We start from the raw sequence: 25692 nt of genomic DNA on the forward strand, positions 1-25692 counted from the left end.
ACCCTAATCAATGAAAATTACATATTCTTTCTACGTAGGAAGGTGAAATTACTTGTTCAGGACTCACAGAGCTGGGCCTCAAACTTATCTCTCATGTAACTCCATGGTTAGATGTGTATTGGCTTTCAATCAACTGGAAATTCTATGAGAGCTGCTAGAAAATCTGCAGTGACTCACTGTCATTTGGGTACTTAACTTGTCATGATTTTCTCTGTTCCAGGCCCATTCTATCTGTGTTTCTTTGTTCACTGAAGTCAGCCCCCAAACTGCAGAGGCAAGCGCATTACTAGCCAAGGCTTATGCCATGTCTGGAGAGGCCCAACATATAGGTAGGTAATAGAGGTGACTGTGAAGTTATCATAATTTCCCAGTCATGGGAGAGAAGCACATTGGATAATGGTCTATCAATATGACGGAAAGCCTGATGGAAAGATGAGACTAGACACCATTTCATATAAAATCATTTACACGTGAATTTAAGCACAATAATATCATCCTAAGTTTGTTGGACTATCAAAGCCAATAAGATCATGATTTCCTTAGAATCTCAGCAAAAGTCACCTGCATAAAGATCATACACGCTATGAATGTGACCTGTGATGTGCCTGTTAATGAGGAAGTCCAGTGACAGAAGAGAAAAACATTGGCTCCTCCTTTCTTCCTCTTCCACTCTCAACCTCTCCTTGATCTTTTCCTCTAGCTTACAAGAGAATATTTTAGCAGCTATGTTTTTCTTGACCTATATTCAGAAGTGAGATACCGAGGGTTCTAGAGGAAAGCCAAGTGATGAATTCATACTTCAGCAGTAGTCCTTTTGCAGGCAAGGTCATCCTTTTGAAAATGAAATTTGTCTTAGGAGAGACAAAGAAACTGGTGAGGGAGGACGGTGTCCCATGCTCAGCTGGCTTGATCAGATTAATGGACACTAGTGAATTTGGTGGCCCAACAGGAGGCATTCGGGATTTGTGAAGAATGTAATTTAAACATTTTTTAAAAGTTGATTTTCCTTTGCTTATAAAAGTAATCCATTTTGATGTACATTATTTTTCAGTCATATATGAGAAAGAGAGAGAGGGAGAGAACAAACAAGAATTACAGGGAAAGTATTGCATCCCACTTTTTCCCACTCTTGCATATCCCCATGCCATTAAATAAACTTTTTTTTCAGTTTTCAGAAGTTATTTTATGTTTTGATTATTGTTTTCTTTAGCATAAATGTTCACCGAAGACTCCTGATTGTTTTTTCTAGCTAATCATCTTGTGTATGCTCATAGTATTTGTAGTCCATCTATATGTATTTGAGTTTTCAAAAGTAATTTTCATAGTTCTAACAAATTTAAATATGTAAATATGTAAATTTTTTTTTAAGTGAGAAAAAGTTTTTGCTTATTGAGTTGGGAAATTCCGAGGCTACTTTGTTCTCTTCTTGCATACTAATTTTTAACTTTAAAAAGGATCTGGATCTTCATCTCATGTTATTCACTAAATTCCAGATGGATTAACATTTTTTAAAATAAATTCATTTATGTAAATTAGTTTCAAGTATATAGTACATTGGTTAGACGTCTATATTGTTCATAAAACGATCCCCCCAATTGCTCCTTCCCCGCCCCGGCCCTCCCCTTAGCCATCATATTAATGCTAACTGCATTCCCTGTGCCATGTTCCCCATCCTGGGTTAACATTTTTAATATTAAAACTGAAAAATATAAATTAAGCACAAGAAAAATACAGTATTTGAATAGTACTATAATTAAAAATTAGAGAAAAGAACACTCTGAGCACACAAAAGTATACCAGAAAAGGAGATATTGATGGATTTAATTATAAAATGATCGAAAATTTATGTCTGCCACAAAATAGCATAAATAAAATAAAAAACAACTCGGCCAAGATGAACTGATAACCTAAGGCCCTTAATTATTTCAAGAAAAAATTAAAAAAGAATTTGCAGTTAACCTTCTGAGAAAGAAATCTCCAAGCCCACATGATTTCACTGGGTGATTCTACCTCACATTTAAAAAAGGAATAACATCCATCCTGCATATTCTTTTCTAGAAAGTTGAAGAGAGGGAACATTTCCGAATTCATTTTATGAAGCCAGCATTACCCTGATACCAAAACCAGGCAAAGACATTACAAGAAAATAACAAAACAAACAAAAACTACTACAGATCAGTACCTTTCACGTGCAACATAGTTCTGGAAGTCCGAGCCAGTGCAATAGGCAAGAAAAGGACATATGGCTTAAAGAAGTAACACAGTCTCTATTTGCAGACACATGACTGCCAAAAATTCCAAGGACACTACAAACTTCTAGAACTTGCAAGTGAGTTTAAGCTTGGCAAGGCCACAGGATACAAGGTCAACACACAAAACCAGTAATATTTCTATATATTAACAATGCACAACTGGAAACCAAAAGTGTTTTAAAGTACCACTTAAAATAGCCCCTTTTCCCAAATGAAACGCTTAGGTTTAAAATCTAACAAAATATATAGAAAATCTGTGTGTCGAAAACTACAAAACCTTGATCAGAGACATCAGAGATGACCTAAATAAATGGAGACATGCTATGTTCATGTATTGGAAGATTCAGAATAGTAAAGTTGTCAATTCTTCCAAAATCAATCTAAGAATTTAACACAATTACAGTAAAAATCCCAGCAAAAAAAAATGTTTGTAAATATAGAAAAGCCGACTCTAAAACTTATGTTGAAAAGCAAAACAATTTTGAAAAATAAGACAGTTGGAGGAATCATACTGCTCGATTTTCAGATTTACCAAAAAGCAACATTAATAAAGAGAGTTTGGTACTGGTGAAAGGATAGACAGAGATCAGTCATTGGAGTACAATAGAGAGTCTAGAAATAGACCCGTATAAATATGGCCAATAAATTTTTGACAAAAGTACAAAAGCAGTTCAATGTGGAAAGAATAGTCTTTTCAAAAAATATATTAGAACAATTGGTATCCACATGCCAGAACAAAATAAAAACACTCATACCATACACAATATTAATTTACAGTGGATCATTGTCCTAAATGTAAGAGCTAAGATTTACATTTACTTTATGATAGAAAAATAGGGGCGGGGGGGAAAAGACCAAGCATTACATAGAGGATACAAATGGCCAATAATCATATAGAAAAACGTTTTATTCATAGCAATGATAATCAAATATAAAACAACAAAAATACCAATTTTTTTCTATCAAATTGTTAAAATTTCAAAAAATGATAACATTTAAGATTAATGAGACCAATTTCATATGAACTCTCTGAAGGGCAATTTGGCAGGATGTCACACATCCTGAAACTATAAACTATATGTGTGTGTGTGTGTGTGTGTGTGTGTGTGTGTGTGTATAAAAACTATACATATATATAGTTATCTTTAAAATTACAATAGGATCAAGTTTTCACCCATCTGAAAATAGCGTTTGCCGGACTGTGGGTAAACTGGTCTGATTTGCTCATCCATAGCTGGTGGGAGTGATAATGTAAATTGATATGAAATTTGGAGACCAATTTGGTAATATCTAGTGAAATTGAAATGAAAACATATATAAGGATGTTCACTGTAACACTGTAATTGTGAAAAATTGGAAAAAATCTAAATGTTCACCATCAGCCTTCTGGCTGTGGCTTTATAAAGAGGTTGGTATTGGTGAATCCTCTCAATACACACATACACGCACAAACAATAAAATGGTTCAAAATATTTGAGGACACTGGAAATAGATAAACAGACAAACAAATTACAAATCATTCTCAGAAAACTGTTAGAGCTTTGGGTAAAGAGTGAGTCTTTTGGGCCTTCTTGCCTGGCACTGCTCCTATCCATCCACTGCCCCACGTTGGTTCATGAGAGTAGCAGTTTTATCAGCATGAGAGTAGCCGAAAGAACCAAGAGCAGCTTTGCCATCAGAGGAGGCTGACTCAATTTGGAGCAAGGGGCGAAAATCCACGGATTTATCACAGAAAAGTAGCAAACTAAATAGAAAATGGATTGGGGAAAGCCTGCATATTTGCTAGCCTGAAGTTGATCTCCTGGTCAGTGTGAGTCTCAGGACAGTCAGAAATTTTAACCAGTAGAAACTGAAAATGAGAGAGCGATAGAAGGACTAGATAAGCTCTCCTAGTATACCTGGTCAGCTGGGAAACTACACACTCATGCAGGTGATGACTGGAGAGTCCAGTGGAAAGTAACAACCAAAGGAGACTTGAAATGTGGCAGAGCTTTGAATGCACTCCTTGATCTGCATATAGAGCAATCAACAAAGGACGAAAGACATATAATCTCGAGGTATTGGAGCATAACCTCTTTCCATGCCAGTGTGCCAACACTAAGCTATGCAGACACAGAGATCACCCCCAGGAATCCAGACCAAAAATAAAAATAAGCATTAAAACCCAAGCAAAGACTCTCAGGTTCTGGTCCGGCACGTGGGAGCTTGGAAGTTGCCACGCCATCCTAACAAGGAGTAAAAAGCTAAGCAACCGCAAAATCAACAACTCTTCTTAGATCTGTCAGAGAAGTGAGGTCACAGGGCAAGCTGATGCCCCTGAAATTGGAGGGGCAGGTGAATACAAAGAATCACATTTTGCAGAGCAGATATTCATCTCTGCAGGAACTAGTACTGGTGGAGGAAAACCTGAACTAGAATCAATAAATTTCTGGAGGCTCATTGTGGACAAGTCTGAGAGTTAAAAATTCCCAAGGTACCCAGTCATGGGGGGCTCCCACACTTTTGTGAGCTTAACCTCCAGGAGCTTGACCAGGTTCTCCAGACCCTAACATTTGGGGTTCTTTCAAAGCCTGACTTTTCAATCAGGTGGGGACCACAGTAAGATGAGGAAATTCCATGAGCTTAGTTCCTTGATCTGAAGCAATTCTGTGTGGAATGCCATAATGGTGGATAAGGTATTCTGTAAGTTCACAGATGGTACTTTTGGCAGAAGCATTGCATGCATGGAAGGCAAATCTGTATCCAGAGTAGGTATCTATTCCAGTTAGGACAAAACACTGCCCCTTTTATGATGAAGTGGTCCAATGTAGTCGACCTGCTACCAAGTGGATAGCTGATCACTTAGGGAATGGTGCCATATCAGCTCAGTGGTGGTCTCTGCTGCTGACAGATTAGACACTCAGTGGCCATAACCAGGGTGATGTTGGTAAGTGGAAGTCCATGTTGTTGAGCCCACTCCTGGTACCAAAATCTGTATTAGTCAGGATTCTCCAGAGAAACATAACCAATAGAATAAGGTAGGTGGATAATGAATGGACAGATGGACGGATGGATGGATGGATAGATACAAGGAAGATTTATGGCAGAAATTAGCTCACATGGTTATGGAATATTAAAAGTACCACATGGTCTGCTATCTGCAAGCTGAAGAACCAAGAAAGCTGGTAGTATAATTTAGTCCTAGTCCAAAGGCCTATGAACCAGATGAGGGGGCCGCTGGTGTATAAGTGTTGGAGTCCAAAGGCTCAAAAACCAGGAGCTCCAAAGTCTGAGGGCAGGAGAAGCTGGATGTCCCAACTCAAGAAGAGAGAGAGAGGGAACTCACTTTTCCTTCACCTCTTTTGGGGTTCTATTCAGGCCCTCATCGGATTGGATGACTCATGCTCATATTGGTGAGTGTGGATCCTCTTTGCTCAGTATACTGATTCAAACGCTAATCTCTTCCAGAAACACCTTCACAGACACACCCAGAAATTATGTTATTTCAGTTATCTAGGCATCCCTTAGCCCCATCAAGTTGACATATAAAATTAACCATCACAAGTACATTGATGGGGGCAAAGTTGGGTGGGAAATCTCTGTATCTTCCATTCAATTTTGCCGTGAATATAAAAGTGCTCTAAAAAATAGTCTATTTAAAAAACAAAAACCGACACTGGAGCAAAGAGATTAACATCTGTACACTATGGGGAAGACAGAATCTATAGTTTAAGTCTAGGTAATTTACTAAAAATAAAACAACCTCCCCAAACCCGCAAAAATATATATCCGAATCTGTGGTTGCTCCTATGTATTATTTAAAATGTATAGTTTTCAACAAAAAAGAAACAAGAATACAAAAAAAAAAAAAAAAAAAGATACCATGGCTCATACTCAGAAAAAGAACAGTCAAATAAATTGACTGTAAGTGGGCTAAATGTTGGATTTTGTAAAGACTTCAAAGCAGCTGTCATAGTAGGTTCAAAAAATTACATAAGGAAACTGTTCAAAAGATTAAAAGAAAATTTGATGAAAATTATATAGCAAATAGAAAACCGGCCAAATGGAAATTCTAGAGCTGTAAAATGTAGTAACTGAATGAAAAATTTATTAATGGTCTCAACATCAGATTTGAGATTGCAGAAAAGAGAATGAGATAGCTCAAAGGTAAATCACTAGAAACGACCCAAGCCAAAGAACAAAAAGAAAAGATAATGAAAAAAAATGAACAGCGTATGAGAGATCTGTTGGATGACAGCAGGTATACCAACACTCATGCAACGGGAGCTCCAGAAGGAGAGGAAGCAGACGAGGCAAAAAATTATCTGAAGAAATAATGTCCCCAAACTTCCCAAATTTGATGAAAATGTTTTGTGCAGATCCAAAAGTCTCAATGCCAAGTAAGTTAAGCACAAAGAGAACCACAACCAAACATGTAGTCAAACTGCTGAATGCCAAAGAGAAAATCTTAAAAGCAGCAGTGGAAAAACAACTCCGCAGGGGAGCAACAATAAAATTAATGGCTGATTTTTCATCAGAATAATGGAGGTTAGAAGGTAGTATAATATATTAAAAATACTACAATAAAACTCAACTAAGAATTGTATATCCAGAAAAACTATCCTTCAAAAATGAAGGTAAGATAAAGACATTTTCTAATAGATAAAAACAGGATCTGTAGTAGCAGTCTTGCCCTAAAAGAAAAAATATAGGAAGCCTCTAGGCAAAAGAAAATGACAGCAAAAATGACTTTTTATATATGCATATTATCTTCTCAATTAAATTGTAAGTTCTTTAAGAACATGGATTGTATATTGTGCTTGTTTATATCCCCCTAAGTAGCTAGATTTATAGACATAACATATGTATACATATATACATATGTGTATGTCTATATATACATATATACATATGTGTATGTATATATACATACATATATACCCATACATACACACGTACACACATACTAATATTCATTGAAGTGAATGTGTAAACAAAATGTGACATATCCATATAATCAAAAACTACTCAGCAATAAAAAGCAGTGAAGTAGTAAAACATGCAGCAACATGGATGAACCTTAGAAATAGTATGTTCTGTGAAAGAATCCAGCCTCAAAAGAGTACATATTGTGTGAAACCATTTATGTGAAATTTCTAGCAAAGATAAATGTGTAGAGATAGATCAGTGATCGTCTATGACAGGATGAGAGCCAGTGTTGACTGCAACCAGCCATGAAGAAACAACTGTGTGAATGTGCTAAAAATTTATCAGACTGTACAATTACGATGGGCGAATGTGTGGCATATAAATTATACCTTAAAACAGTGATAAAAAAAATGTTAACAGTGCCTGTTCCTGAGTGATGTGTATAGAGATAATTGTCTTTTTTTCCCTTCTCTATATTTTCTATGTTGATTACGTAAATATATTTTGAATAAAAAACAAAATTAAAAGTAAATTTTTAAACAGTAACAATTGTATATTTAAAGTACTTTTAAAACCAAAAACTATTCTTCTCCCTCCCTCCCTTTCTTTCTCTCTCTGTCTCTCTCTCTTCCTCTTCACACACACACACACACACACACACACACACACACACACACACCCCTAAACAGGAACTCCAATATACAGCAATCTCTATCAGACTTTAATTTAGCTACAAATATAATCTTGCATTGCGCCCTGGGTTTAATATGGTGGTTATTTTGGGTCTTAGACTAAGGCTGTTCAGATATGAGCTTTCTTTTCCTAAAGAAATCCATGCATTTCATCAAAAAATAAAATAAGAACATAATCTGATGCCATCAAACCATATATCAGACTTGTCAACGCCTTTATGAGACATAGAATGAGGACAAGCATGGACCTTAAGCATGAAAATGTCTAATTAACTGAGCCAGAGCTGACTCTTGCTCAAGTAGACACTTGTAAAGGCTAGCACTTTGCCTCAAATAATTGTTTCACTTTTTTTTTGCAGATGTTGCTGAGATGTATTTTATAAAAAGTATCAGTGCATACCAAACAACATTGGGCCCAGAGAATTGTGAAACACTGATGACCATTGGAGAATTTTACAAATGGCTTATCCATAAAGGGGAAAAAGAGGTAAGTATAATCAACTCATAAACACAATTCCTAGTTTGTTTGTTAGATTGGGACAGCCTTTTTTATCTCACAGTTCAGAAACTGGAGCTCAGAGAAGTCCCAGGTAAAGCCAGGAATAAAAATAAGGATGGTGCTAATTACTTTAAGTATTTTTCTTGTATATTAATACATAAGGTCCTTCAAATCCAGGACCCCCATAATCTCTGGCCCTGTAAATTTAATATTTTACGTCAAAATTGGCTTTCACCTTTGGATCTAGCTGCTAGTATTTTTCTCTTGATATATTATTACCCTCTCAGTTTCTGGTTTTCAGCTCTTTATTAGCCCAAAGTTTGTTTTCATGTTAAAAAATAAAGTTGTACAAAATGCTTTTGATTTCCGACCTTTTGCCTTAGAAGTCCCATGAATCTAGTCTATTACTCATATTCTTTTGACCTGAACTTTATATGTTGAGTACAGCATGAATGCAGTGAAGACCTTTATTTGTCATGAGATCTCATATGACTATGATCTGACAAAGCGAACTCTGTATTTCCTCAGGCAACTGAGAAACATGTATGGATCTGGCATGCTCTCGTGGCCATGTGACCAATTTAAGAGCAGGCCATGTGACCACCAATTTAAGAGCAGGGTTACAGTATAAATAAGATTTTCTCCAGGAATGATGAAAAGGCTTCCTTTATTTCATACATGAAGATTTTTATAAATGATGACATTTTCTTTAGTTCTCTTATAATTGCCACTTGTAAAGGCAAGAACTTAGCTGGAGTTTGCAACGTTTTTTTACTGTGGCCATATTTTTTGTTGTTTAAAAGATTAGCATGAGATCTCAATGCCACAGATTGATCTAATATTCTAATTTTATTTTCAAAGATGTGCAAGTACTTTGTTAGAGCCTCATAGCTTATTCTTGTTTTATTCTAGTACAATAAACATCATGACTTTGTGATAAAACATCAGTACCAATGCCCGATGGCCTTCTGCTTCTAACCAAGTGCACCATGCTCTTGGTCAGAGAGGTGATCAGATCTGAGTGTCACGTGGTTCTGAATCTAAACCATAGGCAGGAGTATGAACAGGCCACCTTTGCTATTGGAAAACAAGCTCCATGAGGCCAAGGTTTTTGGTCTGTTTTGTTCACTACACTTTCCCAAGTGCCTGAAACAATAACTGGCACAGAGTAAGAGCTTAATAACTATTGAATCAATTTGCTGAATTTTATAACACATTTCCTGTGGGAAGATTCATTTTTAAAAGGATCCTTTTCTCTTTCACTCAAGCCTGAAGTGAGGCTCCAGGCCTTTTCTAGAGTACCGTAACAGAAACCCAGAAGACTTGAGAATTGTGTTCCCATGGAATATAATTTTTTTTTTAAAATAGAGGTTTAATTTGCCACTGATAAAAAATAAACAGGATCCACTGACCAGAACTGTCATCTTCCAGTAGCTCCTTAAAATGACAAACACAAAAGGAAAGAGAAGAGGCACTTGCTATATGTTCTCTAGGCCTTTTAGAAAACATGGAGTTATTTATTTGACCACATATATGGGAATCTGTAAGAGAGGTGGTATTATACACACAGTAAGGGTCCTGGTGGGCATTGTTCAAAAAGAAATGCCCTGCAAATGTTACCCAGTGTGAGGTTGGCATTGTTGTAAACAAACAGGGCAAGATTCTTGCCAAGAGAATTCATGTATATATTGGACATACTAAGCAATCTAAGATCTGAGATCAATTCCTGAAATGCATGAAGGAAAATAATCAGAATAAGAAGGAAGCCAAAGAGAAAGGTAGTTGAGTTCAACTAAAGAGCCAGCCTCCTCTACCCGCAGAAGCACACTTTGTGATAACCAATAAAAAGGAGCCTCAGCTACAGGAACCTATTTCCTATGAATAGCTAGATTAAATAAGAAAAAAAAAAAGACTCAAATAAATAAAATCTAAAATGAAAGAAGAAATATTACAACAGAAGGCACAGAAATTAAAAGGATTTTGAGACTATTATGAACAGTGATACTCCAACAAGTTGGATAACCTAGAAAAAATGGATAAATTCCTAGAAACATATAACCTACCAAGACTGAACCATGAAGAGATAGAAAATCTGAACAGACCTATAACTAGTAAGGAGATCAATCAGTAATCAAGAACCTCTCAACAAAGAAAAGCCCAGGATCAAATGGCTTCAAATGGCTAGTGAATTATACGAAAGATTTAAAAAGAATTAACTCCAGTTCTCTTCAAACTTTTCCGAAAAATTGAAGCAGGAGAAGCACTTACAAACTTTATGAGGCCAGTGGTAGCTTGACACTAAAGCTAGAAAAAGACTGCAAGAAAACTACAGAACGATATTACCGATGAAAATAGGTGCAAAATTCTCAACAAAATACTAGCAAACTGAATTCGACAGCATATTACAAAGACCACACACCATGACAACCACGTGGGATTTATCCCTGGAGTGCAAGAATGGTTCAACATATGAAAACAATCAATGTGATAGGTTAACAGAACGAAAGATAGAATTCACATGATTGTTGCAAAGATGCAGCAAAAGCATTTGACAAAATTCAACACCTTTTCAACAAACTAGGCATAATAAGGGCCATGTATGAAAAGCCCATAGCTAACATCAAACTTAGTGGTGAGAAACTGAAAGCTTTCCTCTAAGATCAAGAGCAAGACAAGGATGCCTGCTCTTGCCACTTCTAATCAACATAGTACTGGAAATATTAACGAGAGCACTCAGACCAGGAAAAGAAATAAACAGCATCCAAATTGGAAAAGAAGATGTAAGATTATATCTATTTGCAGATTACATGATCTTATATGTAGAAAACCCCAAAGATCTTATATGTAGAAAACCCTAAAATAACCTGTTTGAACTAATTAATGAATTCAACCAAATTGCAGGATACAAAATCAACATTCAAAAATCAATTGTATTTCTATACATGAATAACGAATCATTTGAAGAGGAAATTAAGAAAACAGTCCCATTAACAATAGCCTCAAGAAAAAAAAAAACTAAAAACTTAGGAATAAACCAAGGAGGCAAAAGACTTGTACATTGAAAAAATAAACAAGAAAATAATCTAATTATATGCCTGTTTTTCTACTCTAAAAAATGCAAAGTCAATGTAGAGCCTTGAGATTCCTGAATTATTGGCCATGTTTCCTGGAAAGCAGCAATTAACATCCTTTTTATGTGTGTTTGTTCTGACATGTCACACATGAAGGATACGATTACATATTGAACTCATTTCCAGATGATTGTTCTGTTTATAAATGTCAACGTAGATAATGCTGGCAGAGGGTGATGTGCAGTTCTTGAGGATTCGAGCAATAACTATGCCTCTTTACTCCCTTAAAGAAAGCACATTGGGAAGTTAAACAAGAACAAGCCCTGTTGGTCTATGAATAACTTCTAATATATACTTAATTTTGTTCTACATCATATGCTGTATTGTAAGTAGTTAAGAGTAAGAGCTGGGCTGAAAGACAACTGGCCTGGACTTCTAAAAAATGTCAGTGTTATTAAAAACCTAAAGAGCAGGAGAGCTGTTACAGATTAAAGAAGACTAAAATCCACGAAAACGAAATGCAATATGTGATTCTTAATATACTAGATTTTTAAAAATTATAAAGAACATTATTGGGACAATTGGGAATTTTGAGTGTGGAGTGTATATTAGTTAATAGTACTATATAAGTATAAAATTTATTGGGAGTGATAATATTTTTATAATTATATAGGAGAATGTGTTTGTTCTAAGAAGATATATGCTTTAGGGATAAAGTATCTTAATTGCTTATTTTCAACAAAAATGTGTGTGTGTATATATGTATAAAGTATATATAATATAGCTAATATTATATATGCATGTAATTTTTTTAGAGAGAGGATGCAATAAAGCACGTGTTGCAAAATGATAGCCATGGGCGAATCCAGTGAAAATATTATGGATATTCATCTTACTATTCTTTCAGTTTTTCTGAAGATTTACAGTTTTTCAAAATAAAAAGTAGTTTGAGAAAAAAGAGCAAGGGCTACGGAATTTAGACTGTCTTGTTTGAATCCTGAAACTGCCAACTACAGGCTGTGTGATCTTGGACAAGATGCTCAGCTCTTATTTCCATTTCTTCTATAAAGAGAGTATAATAATAGTTCCTCTCTCATAGAGTAGCCACAAAGGTTAAATAATATTATACATATGAATTAACTATTATTAATTATAAACTTGGAACTTTAATCCTTCATAGAAACAAATTATTTAGGTGATACATCGTAACTGACTTCTCCTGGTGGATTATGTCTGTGTAGGGTAGAGCACCTGCTACATAGGGCTCATGGAATAGAACCTGAGTGTTCCTTCCTAACTGCTAGGCTAATTAAAAAAAAAAATTTTTTTTAATTCCCTAGGAGGCACACAGACTGCTCAAGGCCTCATTGCAATCTCGGATCATCAGCTATGGTAACTACAGTGAGAAAGTGGCTGAAACGTTTTATAACATGGGCAGGATCAGTTTTGCCAAAGGAGACTTCAGACAGGCAATTCATCTGCTAAGGAAGGTGAATACTGGCTGGTTTTGTTAGGGGAAGGGGCGGGGGAGAGATAGAGAGAGAGAGAGACAGAGAGACAGAGAAGGAGTGGGGGAGAGAGAGAGAGACAGACAGACAGACAGACACAGAGACAGACACAGAGACACAGAGACACAGAGACAGAGACAGACAGAGACAGAGAGAGTTTCCTTCCCTCCCCATCCCTCCCCTTTCCTTCCCTTCTCTTCTCTTCCTGTCCATCTCTCTTTACCTCCTTCTTTCTTACAGAGACACAGAGACATAGAGACACAGAGACAGAGACAGACAGAGTCAGAGAGAGTTTCCTTCCCTTCCCATTCCTCCCCTTTCCTTCCCTTCTCTTCCCTTCCTGTCCATCTCTCTTTACCTCCTTCTTTCTTACTCTTTTTTTTTTTTAATTTAAAGTATTCTCTTTTGAAAAGTTTTCACTTTCTCGGATGTGCTGAGGGAGAGAACATGATACAGAAATTTTTGTTGTGTCCATACCTGGACCAGAGTCTTAAAAGAGTAACACTCAGTCTTAGAATCTAGCTATGACAGTGGCAGAATCTTGTCGAAAGCACCCAAGGTTGGGTAGAATCAGGAACACCTGACATAGCCATCCTTACTCAAGCACTGATCCCCCTTCCAGGGGTCAGACAACCCTGGAAGTTTATTCCTTAGTAGTAGGATGTGGCAAGAGGTGTGACCAAACAGTTGTTCAACCAGTCAACCAGGATACTGATAGACCAAAGCTAAAGGTTAGGTAAGATCAGTAGCGATATCTCTAAACAAAACTCATATAGAGGAAAAGTTAGTAAAGAGCAACCAATATTCAAGTGAGCAGAGGGTGGAGTCAAAAGCAGTTGACACATATACGTTGGCAAACATCAGGTCTGGAGAAATTTTTATCTCATTTCAAGTTAACTAACTGTAATCAGAAAATAAGTATGAAAATAAGTATGAAAATAGTGAATAACAGGAGAAAGGGGACTTCATTTTGAAGATGCAGAAAAAAATAAAACCTTACGAATATAAGTTATAGGAACCAGACTGGCTTCTTCAAGGGAAGCATGAACATATAGATGGCATCTATGTGATGGGACCAGAAACCTGTCAGGAGAGAAAACTTTAAAATGAAAGGATGACAGTCTGAGACCAAAAGTTGAGATGACATTAAAATGCTGAGTGAAATAAGAAGAACTTTCAGAGAAACAACAAATCTAATAAAATTCAAATCCACACTGAAAATAGAGAAGGGAGTCTTAACATATTGTAGTGATGTTGAGCAATATTTCCCAAATCTGGAATTGTAATAGTCAGCAAAAATAAATAAATAAATAATGAATGAAAAAACTAAAACAAACAAAAAAAAACTTGACAAACATGAAAAACTCTCCTAGAATGCAAAGGAAAAGGAAAGAGGGATCTAATAAAGTATTGTATGTATTTCCAAAGAATAGTATGTATTTCTGAAGAAGAGCTATAATACTTGGAATAGAAACAATATTCAAAAATATCATTGAAGACAACTTTCCTGAAATGGCAAAAGACTCCAGCATATACCTTGTAAGGTACTACCTTATTCCACACAAAATCAATGAAAGAAGAGCCTCGTTTAGGTTTTTACTTGGCAATGAATGTTCGATGGAATGGCTACAGCCTTCATTTGAAATAGGAATTCAACTTGGATATTTAGGATATTGTAGGGGTAAGGAGGGACTGCATCTTTGTTGATCAGCTTTTATCCTTAGGGCTTTAGACAGCCCTATTCCAACATCCCAGTTCAGAAAGGAGGAAAGGAATTGAAAGGCATCTTGACAGTAGGGCTGTTGTTTCAAGGTCAGAACACAATCCTCATACTGGATATTCACTAGCAATAGGATGCTGGTGATGAAGTTTCTGTAATAGACTATGCTAATAGATGCCATTTTGGGGTTTGAAATCTGCTCCTGAAGCAAAAGTTGTTGCAGTGAAACCATTACCACAATCAAGATAATGTCAGTCACCCCCAAAAGCTTCTTCATCCTCATTTGTAATTAATTACAATTCTATCCCTCTAATAGGTATGGCTTATTACATACCTATTAGAGGGGTAGAATTGTAATTAATGGGATAGAATTGTAATTAATGGCATATTACATACCTATTAGAGGGGTAGAATTGTAATGGTATATTATTATGGTTTTAATTTATGTTTTCTTTGAGCATATTTTTCATGCACTTATTCATCTGTACATGTTCTTTGGTGAAGTGTCTGTCTAAATCTTTTGCCCATTTTAAATTTGTTGTTTGATTTCATGTGATTGACTTCTCAATTTCTTATATTTTCTAGATATAGGTTCCTTATTAGATATATGATTTGCAAATATTTTCTCTCTACCTATAGTTTGTCTTTTTATAGTATCTTATGAAGAGCAGAAGTTTTAAAATTTAATGAAATTCAATTTGTCAATTTGTTTTTTTATGGATTACATTTTTGGTGTTTTATCAAAGAAATCTTTGCCTAACCCAAGCAGAAAGATTTTTCTCCTGTATTTTCTTCTAGATTTTTTTTATAGTTTTAGGTTTAACATTTAGGTCTATAATCCATTCAAGTTAATTTTCCTTTATGGTACAAGAAATGGATCCCAGTTTATTTGCTTTTTGCATATGAACATCCAGTTGTTCTCTATCATTTTTATTGAAAGGATATTCCTTTCTCTACTTACTTACCTTTGTACCTTTGTCGAAAATCGACGTGTGTGTATGCATGATTATTTATGGACTCTCTTCTGTTCCATTGATCTGTTTGTCTATCTTTATGTCAATATCATACTGTGTTGATTAGTATAGTTTTAAAGCAAGTCTTGAAATCAGGTAGTCTTAGTCCTTCAACTTTGTTCTTCTTTTTCAATGTTGTTCTTTGTGTTTCCATAAGAATTTTAGACTCACTATATCAGTTTCTACAAAAGACCTGCTGGGATTTTGATTGGTATTATGTTGACTGTATAGATCAGTTTAGGGCAATTAGACATCTTAACAATATTGAGTCTTCTCACCCATGAACACATTGTGTCATTCCATTTGTGTAGATCATCTTTAATTTCTCCCAGTAATATTTTATAGTTTTCAATGTATAGGTCTTGTGCATATTATCTTATATTCATTCATAATTATTTCATGTTTTGGATATTATTTTAAATGTATCATTTTGGAATTTCAAATTCTGATTGATTGATGCTAGTATATAGAAATACAATTGATATTTTAATATAATAATATTGTATTCCATGACCTCGCTAAGCTCACTTGTTAGTTCTAGTAGCTGTTTTATAGATTCCACCAGATTTGCTACATAGATGATCATGTCATCTGCAAATAAAGCTTTACTTTTTCATCTCAATTTGGATGCCTTGTATTTCTTTTTCTTGACTTATTGCACTGGCTAGAACATCTAGTACAATGTTGAATAGAAGTGGTGAGAATAGGCATCCTTGTCTAATTCCTGTTTTCAGGGGAAAAGAATTTAGTCTTTCATCATTAGGTTTGTTGTTAGCTGTAGATTTTTTTGTAGAGACTCTTTATCAGATTGAGGAAGTTTCCTTCTACTCTTGGTTTGCTGAGAATTTTTTTTTTTAAATTAGGAATGGACGTCGGCAATTGTAAACTTTTTTCTGTACGTATTGATATAATCTATGATTTTTCTTTATGGATAATTTCTGTTACTGTGCCTTCATGTTAACTAATTTTTTATTCTCCAATGTCAAACTTGATCTTAATCTCATCTAGTATATTTTTCCTATCAAACATTGTAATTTTCATTTCCAGAAGTTTGATTTGGGTCTTTAAAATTTTTTTCAGCTCTCCACTTACCTTTTTTTTTTAAACACATGGAATAAAGTTAAAAATAATAGTTTTAGTATACTTCTCTGCTGAGTCTAATACCTGTGTCAGTTTTGAGTTGATTTCAACTGATTTTTCTTATTATGGATCACATTTTTCTTCTTCTCTGCATGCTTTGTAATATTTGTTTAGATGCCAGACACTGTATATTTTAACTTGTTGAATGTTGACTATTTCTGCATTCCTATAAGTATTCTTAAACTTTGTTCTGAAATACAGTTAAATTACAGTTTGGTTCTTTCAGGTTTAGATCTTCCTTTTAAGACTAGAGCAGCATTTAGTCAAGGGCTAATTATGCTCTATTACTGAGGCAAAGCCTTCTGAGTACCCTAATCCAAAGTTCTCTGAACAGTGAGGCTTTCCAGTGTGGCTAGTGAGAACAGGCCCTATGCCTGGCCCTGGGTAAGCTCTGGGGCACTGTTCTGTCCAGTCCTTTCAGATGATTCTCTCAATTTTTTCACATATATATGCTAATCGGCACTCTGCTGAATACTCGGCCCACTGCAGACATTCCTGGCTCTTTTCTGTGCAGCTATTCAGTCTCTGTTACTCTGCCCTGAGAGTCTCGTTGGACTCTCAGCTCTATACTCTCAATTCAGGGAATCTCCTGAGCTCCAACTCTGTTCCCTTCCCTGCGTCATGGCCTAGGACCACAATCGAAGCAGTAATCTGGGACAATCATAAAATTTCTCTCACTTGTTTACCCTCTCTCAGGGATCACTGTCGTTTGCTGCCTTATAGTCAGTGTTTTGAAGATCATTTTATATATTTTGTCTACTTTTTCTTTTTTGGGGTTGTTTCAGGTGGGAGGATAAATCTGGTCCCTGCTATACCACCTTAATTGCAAAGAGAGATCAGCAACAAAATTTACAGTGGAAAACTGCCTAAGAGTAAAGTGATATAGCATTAAAATTTGAGACACAACACTGATTTCATTTTTATCCATCCATTTAGTTACAGCTATTTGGAAAATTCTGATGGAAACCACACTGCAGCCATGTTTTAAGTAAGGATGCTGTCAGTTTTGAGCCCTGTTACTTTGGTTATCCACAGCCACATATGGCAGTGGTAGGTGCAGTGAAGTGGAATAATGTACATACAGTATGAGGGGCACAGAGCTGCCTTCAATTCAGACTCCATTTCTTCCTTGTGAGGGAACTGGGAGGAAACGTACAAGCATTTCAAATGCAAACTTGTGACATCTCAGTCCCACTGGTGCTCTCCTGAGTTTGGTTTATAATTAAGGTGCTTGCGATCTCTTTAACCTATTAATATTTCTCAACTTGCCTACAGTGTCTGATGATTCAAATCCTTTTATATGGAAGTGAGCACAGTAAAAGCCGAGACACTAAAAACATCCTTACCCTAGTGCAGAGGTGAGTTCTAACCCTGGCCATCAACTAGGTTGTGTGGAAATGTGGATAGCTTGGTCTCTCCCAGATTTATTCAGTTAGGGGTGATTCACCTCTGTTATTATTGTTGGTAAGGCAAAATGCTAACCTGTACTATGGATTTGGCCAAATCCTATAGTGGAGGTAACTAGTCAATTTCCGGTAGTCTCCCAGAACTCAATGTTATAGTAATTAGCTGTAATAATAGTTAGTATTTATAATATCTCTTTCAATGCTGAGCATTATAACCAAATCCTACAAGATTGTGTCTCAGCTGACAGCCTGCGACAGATACAATGTGGATACGTTAAACTTAGTTTCTTGCTGAATAAACATGATCTATGTCAGTAAACATAAGGCGAGTTTTTTGTTTGTTTGTTGTTTGTTTTTTGTTTTTGTTTTTTTTTTTGGTTGGAGGGATATAGTTGTCTCCAAAGTTAGTAATAAAAGAGCCTCTTCAGATTGTTTTTTAAATGTTTAGAATTTAAGCCAAAGAGAGTGTTTTGTGCACACTTGCCCCCTTCTTTATCCTTGGCATATCATTGCTGTTTGTTCATCTCAGAATGATGTCGACTTTGAATTCTTCTCTACTAAGAAAGAAGAGAATTAAAATTTGTTGAGTGTATACTAAACATCTGAAACTGAGCGAGGTCCTGTGCATAAAGTGTTTGATCCTCACAAATATCCAATGTGACAGCTGTCATTTGACAGAAGGGAGCCTGATGCTCTGTAAAGGAACTTGCCTAAATTCACTTAGTCTTGGAGGTTTGGACCCAAACAAATGTGATTGTAAAGGTCATGTGCTTTTCCCTTAGAGCTCTCTTATAAAGAGGGGCATCGTTATAGGGTAAGAATTAGGACCCTGACTGCAGTTAACTAGAGGTGGCTCAAAATTGACCTTTCTAACCAGATTGAACAAGTGGGGGACAAAATGAGCATCGAGATTTATGCAGCACATCTTGTCCCCACCCACTTCAGTCAGAGTCACACCTAAAGCAGTCCAACCGAAGACTGTCATTCGTTTTATCATTATCCAGAATAGAAGGTTCTCTAGCCTCTCTCAGTAATATTCATTTTAGGAGAGTATATGGGGAACTTTGCCCCCTGCCTGCTAGCATATGTGAAAGTATATGTTTTTGAACTGTAACCATAAAATATTAATAATAAATATAATGCAGAACTTCCAGTTTCTTGGCATCATATTACATATTTACATATACTATTTCTGATCCATAAATAACCCTATTTGGTGGATATTTTTATTGCCCGTGTTCAGATGATGAAACTGAGACTCAGAAAGTTTGAGTATTTTGTTTAAAATCACCTTCTGGTAAGTGTAGTAAGATTTGAACCCAGCTCTATCTTATTTTAAAAATGCACTTTCCTTTCCTAGATGATAGGGATTCTGACTTTGATGAATGAGGGAATACACATGTGGAATACAGTAGGTAGGTCTCCAGAGCCTCATTTTACATATGGGGGGCTGAAGACTGGTATATTCAAGCTGAGATTTGAACCTAGGCCTCTAACTCCAGAATGTCCTCTTTGTGGGCACTGTAGCTTAGTGATGGCAGACTGTCTGGATTTAAAATCAGGCTTGGACACTCAGTTCTCTGACCCAGGTGAAGTTATTTAACCTCCTTCAGCCATTAGTTATTCATTAATAAAATAACAGTACCTTCCTCAAAAAGTGGATTTTCTGAGAAATTAATGAGATCACACATAATACAGCTGGTCTTAAATGCTGAATGAACGTTGGCATAATAATACAATTTACTATCTTTCTGAGATGCCAGAGATAATAAGTCAGAATGTTTAAGTAAGAAGCTTCTGTGTTTCACTCCAACTATTATTATTTTATATTAAAAATGATGGATAAAGAGTATGCGTTACTGGAGGCAGCCCTGTCATCTACACCTGTCTCTGAGACTAAGTATGTGACCTTATGTAAATCACTTAACCTCCTTAAGCCTTGCTTTCTCCATCATTAGTATACCACATAGAGTCTTTGTGGTTTTTAAATTAAACAATGTATATAACATGCGGAAGGCGGTGCCTGGCAGAGTACGTGCTCAGTAAACGTTACCAGATGCCCTGACCTCCCTCTTCTGCAGCACACTGCCTTTTGCTTCTAGGGAAATAGGTCAGAACATCCGAAATCAGGGATCACTGTTTGTTAGGCAGTAGTACCATACGCTGTATGTTTGAGAATTAGATTGAGAATTTGAACAGATCCAAAGTACATTTTGTGCTTTGAAGGTAACCATAATGAAACTAAAAGAATGAAACATGTAATTTCAGGGGAGAAATGCCTGATGTTTCCTCAAAACTGGAACAAAAGTTCTACTGACCTTGTGTTTAAAAAGAGAAAGCAAAGAATAGTTGGAGCGAATCTATTCCCTCAGTAGCCAGAGTTTGCTTTTCTTTTTAGTCTTTAACTATTCCTTGTCCATGATTTGAAAAGAATCATGGGAGGAGGAGAAATTAGAAGGCATGGGTATAACCTGGTTCAAACCCCAGGTGGCCTGAGTTCCTTTCGGTGCCTGGAGACTAATTCTTCTTTCTGTTAATGATAATGAAACCTAGACCTACCATAGAAGTCCATGTACAGGGAAGAGAAAAGGCTTTTGAAGGACTCTACTGTAGCAGGAATCGAGTCAATAAAAGCTTTTCTTTCCCTGAAACAAGCCCATATCTCATTCCTCAAGAACTGCTGAGCAAAGCTGTAGGAGCAACTGCCAAAGCCCAAATGTCAAAAATAAAAAAAAAAAAAATTCCAGTGTAAGAATTGTTCTCTTTGCTTCAGCATCTCGCTGGAATAATCCATCCCAGATGTTCTGGACCTCTGCTAGTTTTCTGGTGTGCCCTTGTGCTTTTTACCCCACCTTCTCTGGAAAGGCAGCAACAGCACTCGCTGGACTGTCATTGCTAGGAGCCCAAATCGGAAGCCTCTGCGAAAGGAGGGAAAGCAGAACTGGCCTCTGGAAATAGGAGTTAATGCCCGGGTTAAATGATAGTTGCAAGGGCCTCGAGTAAGATTTTGGTGTGTAGAAAAGGCACAGAAAATCTCGGATTTGGAAGTAAATTTTGAGGTGGTTTTGTCTAACTTTTATCTAAATCACTGATGTGTACTTAATCATGTACATAACCAAGCTCCTTCTAAGCACTAGAGATACTAATGTGTTTAAGATATAGTCCTTTCAGGAAAACAGACACCCATGACCAGTTTACAAGTTAGTCTGTAGTAAAGCTTTAATAGAAGTGTAAACAAAGAGGACAAGTAATAAATTGTGAGGCTGGAAATGTGAGTGGAAACTGTGTGTACGGCTGGGGGCAGGGTGCTGGGTCTTCAAAGAAAAGTAGACGATCAGCAGGTAGAAAAGAAGCCAGAAGAGGGCATTGCAAGTAGCACAAACAGAAGCACAGTGGCATGGAGACACCTGCTATCTCTGAGGAAAAGCAAGTGGCCTTGAGTGGTTGCAGTTTAGGTACATGAGTGGGAACATGCTGAAGATGAATTTGGAAAGAAATTGGGGCCAGATTATGTGCCATGCTAAGGACTTTAGAGTTTATTCACTAGACAGAAGGCAGTTATCCAAGAATTTTGAGCGGGATGCGACATGATCAACTATTGGCTTTAGAACATTAACTCTAACAGCAATGGAGGAAGAATAGATTTTAGGGATCTAAGGAGAAGAGTTAGGAGGTAAATACTATAGTCTGAGAGAATGATGTTGAGAGCCTTAATTATCTAAAGCCACAGTAGAAGGGATGTGGAGAGGATGGATTGGAAAACAGTTTGGAGTCTGTAGCAACAAGACCTTGGAACCAATGAAATGAGGAGTAATGGCGTCAAAGGTGGTTTGATGTTGCTAGGTTGGGCAACTGGGTGAATGGCAGTGCTATTAAGTGAGATCGTAGTGGCAGGAGATCATCCGGAGGATGTTGAGGGGGTCTGAGGAAGATAATGATTTACATTTTAGAGGTGTTAAGTTTGAGTTACCCGCAGTACATATACTTGGTAATATCTAATGGGCTGTATGGACCAAGAGCTCAAGATAGATTGATTCTGAAGTTAAGGGAATGGATAAAAAACCCATGGACTATGTGTATGTGACACAAGGAGGCTTAGGAAAGAACTTTAGAGAACACGTCTTATTTGGGAGAGAATATATGTGGTGATTTGGAATCAAAACAGGGCCCAAATCTGAACTTTCCCACTGACGGTGAGATACACTGTATCTGTCTTTCTTCATCTAAAAAACTGTGAATAATTTTTTTCACGTGCTATTATAAGTGCTTTACGTAATGTATGACACATAGTAAGCTTATGTGAAATGTTAATTCTTCTAATTATTGTATCGTTGTCATCTTATCTAGGGACCATGCAGAAGGAGGAACAGAGAGACTCAGAAAGAGTCTTTAGAGAATTAGGAGAGTCAGAAAAGCAGAGAGAGGAACTCATAGGAGGAGAAAGTTTCAGAGGAGTGGTCGATCTCACTGTCACAAAAGACGTGAAGGGGCAGTTCGAAGAAGAGATGCAAATGGTTAATACACACCAACTAGGATATCAAACCTCAATCAGAATTTAAAAATTCAAAGCACGAAATACTACTTCTAACCTATTGTATTGGTGGTAATGAAAAATACAGGTAGTACATACTCGGTTCTGTCAAAGGCATGAGGAGACGAACCCTCTCAGTACTCTGTTGATGGGACTGTTTGTCGATACTCCTTTTCGGTGGGCATTTTGGCACAAGTTAACAGAGTGTTTAAAAGTGTGTGTCCGTTGACTCTGAAGTAGCACTTTTAGGAATCTGTCTTTTGAAAAACTTACACAAGTGCATACACACACACATATGTCTTCCTTGTAGATTTTTTTATGATAGCGGAACAGTTGAAAAAACTCAAATGTCAACCAGTAGAAATACGGATGTGTTTATTGTCCATTTAATAAGGTTCATGTTCATGACCATATAATATAGTCATTCAAGAGCATGAAGTAGAGCTTGGAAGAGTCAAGGAAAATATTGCAGATAGTACCCCTACATATTGTTAGGGGTAAAAATATGAAAAAAAAAATTAGTGAGCATTATATATGGTATAATCCACAAATATATGAAAATATGTAGTTAGTGAAGATAACAGTAATTCTCTGGGACACGGGAATATGAGAGACTTTCAACTTTCCTTAATATATTTCTGTGTTACATGACCTTTTTTATAACAAATATATATTTTATCTCTGATAAAAAGATGGATTTTTAAAAAGAGTATGGCACATGTATCAAATATTAAGAGACACTACAATGTAGAGCTAAGAAAATGATTTAAAGCCAGATGATTGGGTTATAGTCCCAGCTCTGTTATTTATTTGCAGTGTGACCCTGGACAAGTCACTTTACTTTTCAGTTTCCTCATTTATAAAATGGGGATAATAATACCTGTTTCATAGGGTTGTTGTGAGTAAATGAGTTAATGTAAGTAATACTGCTCAGATAGCTGCCTGACACATAGTAATTGCTAATTAGAAATGATGATGTTGATGTGAAGAGAATGGGGACTAATAAGAAGCTATTCTACTGGCGAATAGAAAACCACCACTGATACAGAGTGAGCTTTTTTGGTAGAGCCGATTTTAAGTGAATACTATTTGTTCAATTCCTGATTAAATACCTCCCCGAAGCATTACCTGCCAACGTGGCCCCTTCCGTTACTGGACAGTTCTAATTGTTAGAAGGATATAGTCAAGGTCGTGGACTTCAGAGTCAGATCTGTATTTGAATCCAGACTGTGCCACCTTCTATATGCCAGTAGGCAAGTTATCCTAAGCCTCAGTTTTCTCTAATGAGGCTTAGAATGGTATCTATAGTATGAAAACATAGTGAAGAGTACATGAGATTATTAACAAAAAGCATTAGCACACTATCTGGTATAGGGTTCAGTGCTCAATAAATATTAGCTATTTTTTACATTCTAGCTAGTCATCCAAATTTGTTGAAAATAGAAAAGCGTCCTTGTCCATGTTATACATCTCTAGGACCGCTACATCCGAGAAAGTTATTTTGGTATAAATTATGATGGGTCTTGAGCTGTAGAAGCTAACAGCAGCAAGAAAAACCATACTTTTCTCTTTCCAGGAGGGGCGAGAGGGAAGGTGCCTCAAAGCCCATTAATCTTTTAGTGATCTACTATCCTCTTGGTCACAGAACAGCCTCTTCTGAGCCAAGGGGCTGAGGAGGGAAAAGCAAAGAAAAGTGGGACGGAAGTGGAGGATTTGGGGTGATGAGCTCCAGAGATTACTGCAGCAAGTAAAAGGAGAACGGGTGGTATGCTCCATGAGTTTTGTGTCAGCCAAACCAGTCTTAGGCAAGACCTTGGTGATCAAATATTTATGCTCCATAAGCTGGATTGTTTCTAGGCTGCTGTGTTTGTAGGCTTTCCCTATCATTTATTTGTAAATATTCCAATACTGCCTCTACAAAATTAAAGGGGAAAATATTTGAGCAAACCTTGGCATATGAATGGGTGGGAAGCACAATGTGCTCTAGCATCCATGTGCCAAGGGGCAGCAGCTTTTCCAAATCAGGATTTAGGAATAACCGGAGGCATTGGGGCAGATACAGATAAATTTAGGAGCCTTTAGCTCCCCACTTTAGGGTCTCCCTGAAGGTGAACTGAGGTTGTTAAGCCAGCCAGAGCCAGTTCAGGGTGGCTTGTCTTTAGCAGAGCAGTGGGGGAACTCTACAGTCAACAGCCACTCTGCCATGCCCCATGCCCACAAGAATGGTTTGCTAGGAAGGCATTGTGGAGTAGGACAAGGAGAGCAGATATACATCATCTCATGGGCCCGTGCTGTTGGTAGTTTCCTAGAGTGATGCTTGCAGTTCCAGAGCAAAAGGCTGGGCTTGGTGGAGCTTGATTTGTTAGTATTGTCTGCCAAGGGGTATGGATGGCCAGAAAGCTGAACTTCTGCCATGAATTTGCCATTCGGGCATAGTGGCAAGAGCAGTGTCCTCTGAGTCAAGGCACCTTGTATGTGAATCCCAATTCTGCTGTGAGATAGCCATGCGACCTTAAGTTGCTTAAACAGTCTGAGCCTCAGTTTCCTCATCTTCATTCATTCCTTCAACAAACATGTAGCGAGCACCTACTAAGTGCCAGTCGGAGCTACAGGTGTTAATAAAGAGAAATAAAACATGGTCATTACTCTTAAGGAAACAATCTAGTGTGAGAGACCAACAAGAAAATATCATGAAAAAGTATGAGTTCTGCAGTAGAAGTCTCAGTGCAATGAGAACGGGAAGGAGAGACAATCTGTGAAAGCTGGGAAAGACGTCATGGAGAGGGTTACATTTGAACTGTTTCTTGAAGGGCGAGTAACAGCTCATCCAGATGGAAAAGAGAAGGAAGAAGGGACTCCAAGTGCAAAGTGACAGAGGCATGACAGAGGGCAGTGTGTCGACAGAATGGTGAGTCCTTTGTGGCCGTCTAACACACCCTAAAGGGTATTGCA

The 25692-nt window shown here is 37.0% G+C and overlaps 1 protein-coding gene across 1 annotated transcript in view; it reads left to right on the forward strand.

Moving 5' to 3' along the window:
• TTC23L (tetratricopeptide repeat domain 23 like) overlaps positions 1-25692 on the forward strand; it is a 56632-nt gene that overhangs the window by 26583 nt on the left and 4357 nt on the right. Inside the window, exons 8-11 of the mRNA XM_025050961.1 lie at positions 221-329; positions 8212-8339; positions 12763-12912; positions 18079-18161. Coding sequence (XP_024906729.1) covers positions 221-329; positions 8212-8339; positions 12763-12912; positions 18079-18161 — 470 coding nt within the window. The remainder of the gene's footprint in view (positions 1-220; positions 330-8211; positions 8340-12762; positions 12913-18078; positions 18162-25692) is intronic.

Source organism: Pteropus alecto, unplaced genomic scaffold (genome assembly GCF_000325575.1).
Source record: "Pteropus alecto unplaced genomic scaffold, ASM32557v1 scaffold127, whole genome shotgun sequence".
NCBI lineage: Eukaryota > Metazoa > Chordata > Mammalia > Chiroptera > Pteropodidae > Pteropus > Pteropus alecto.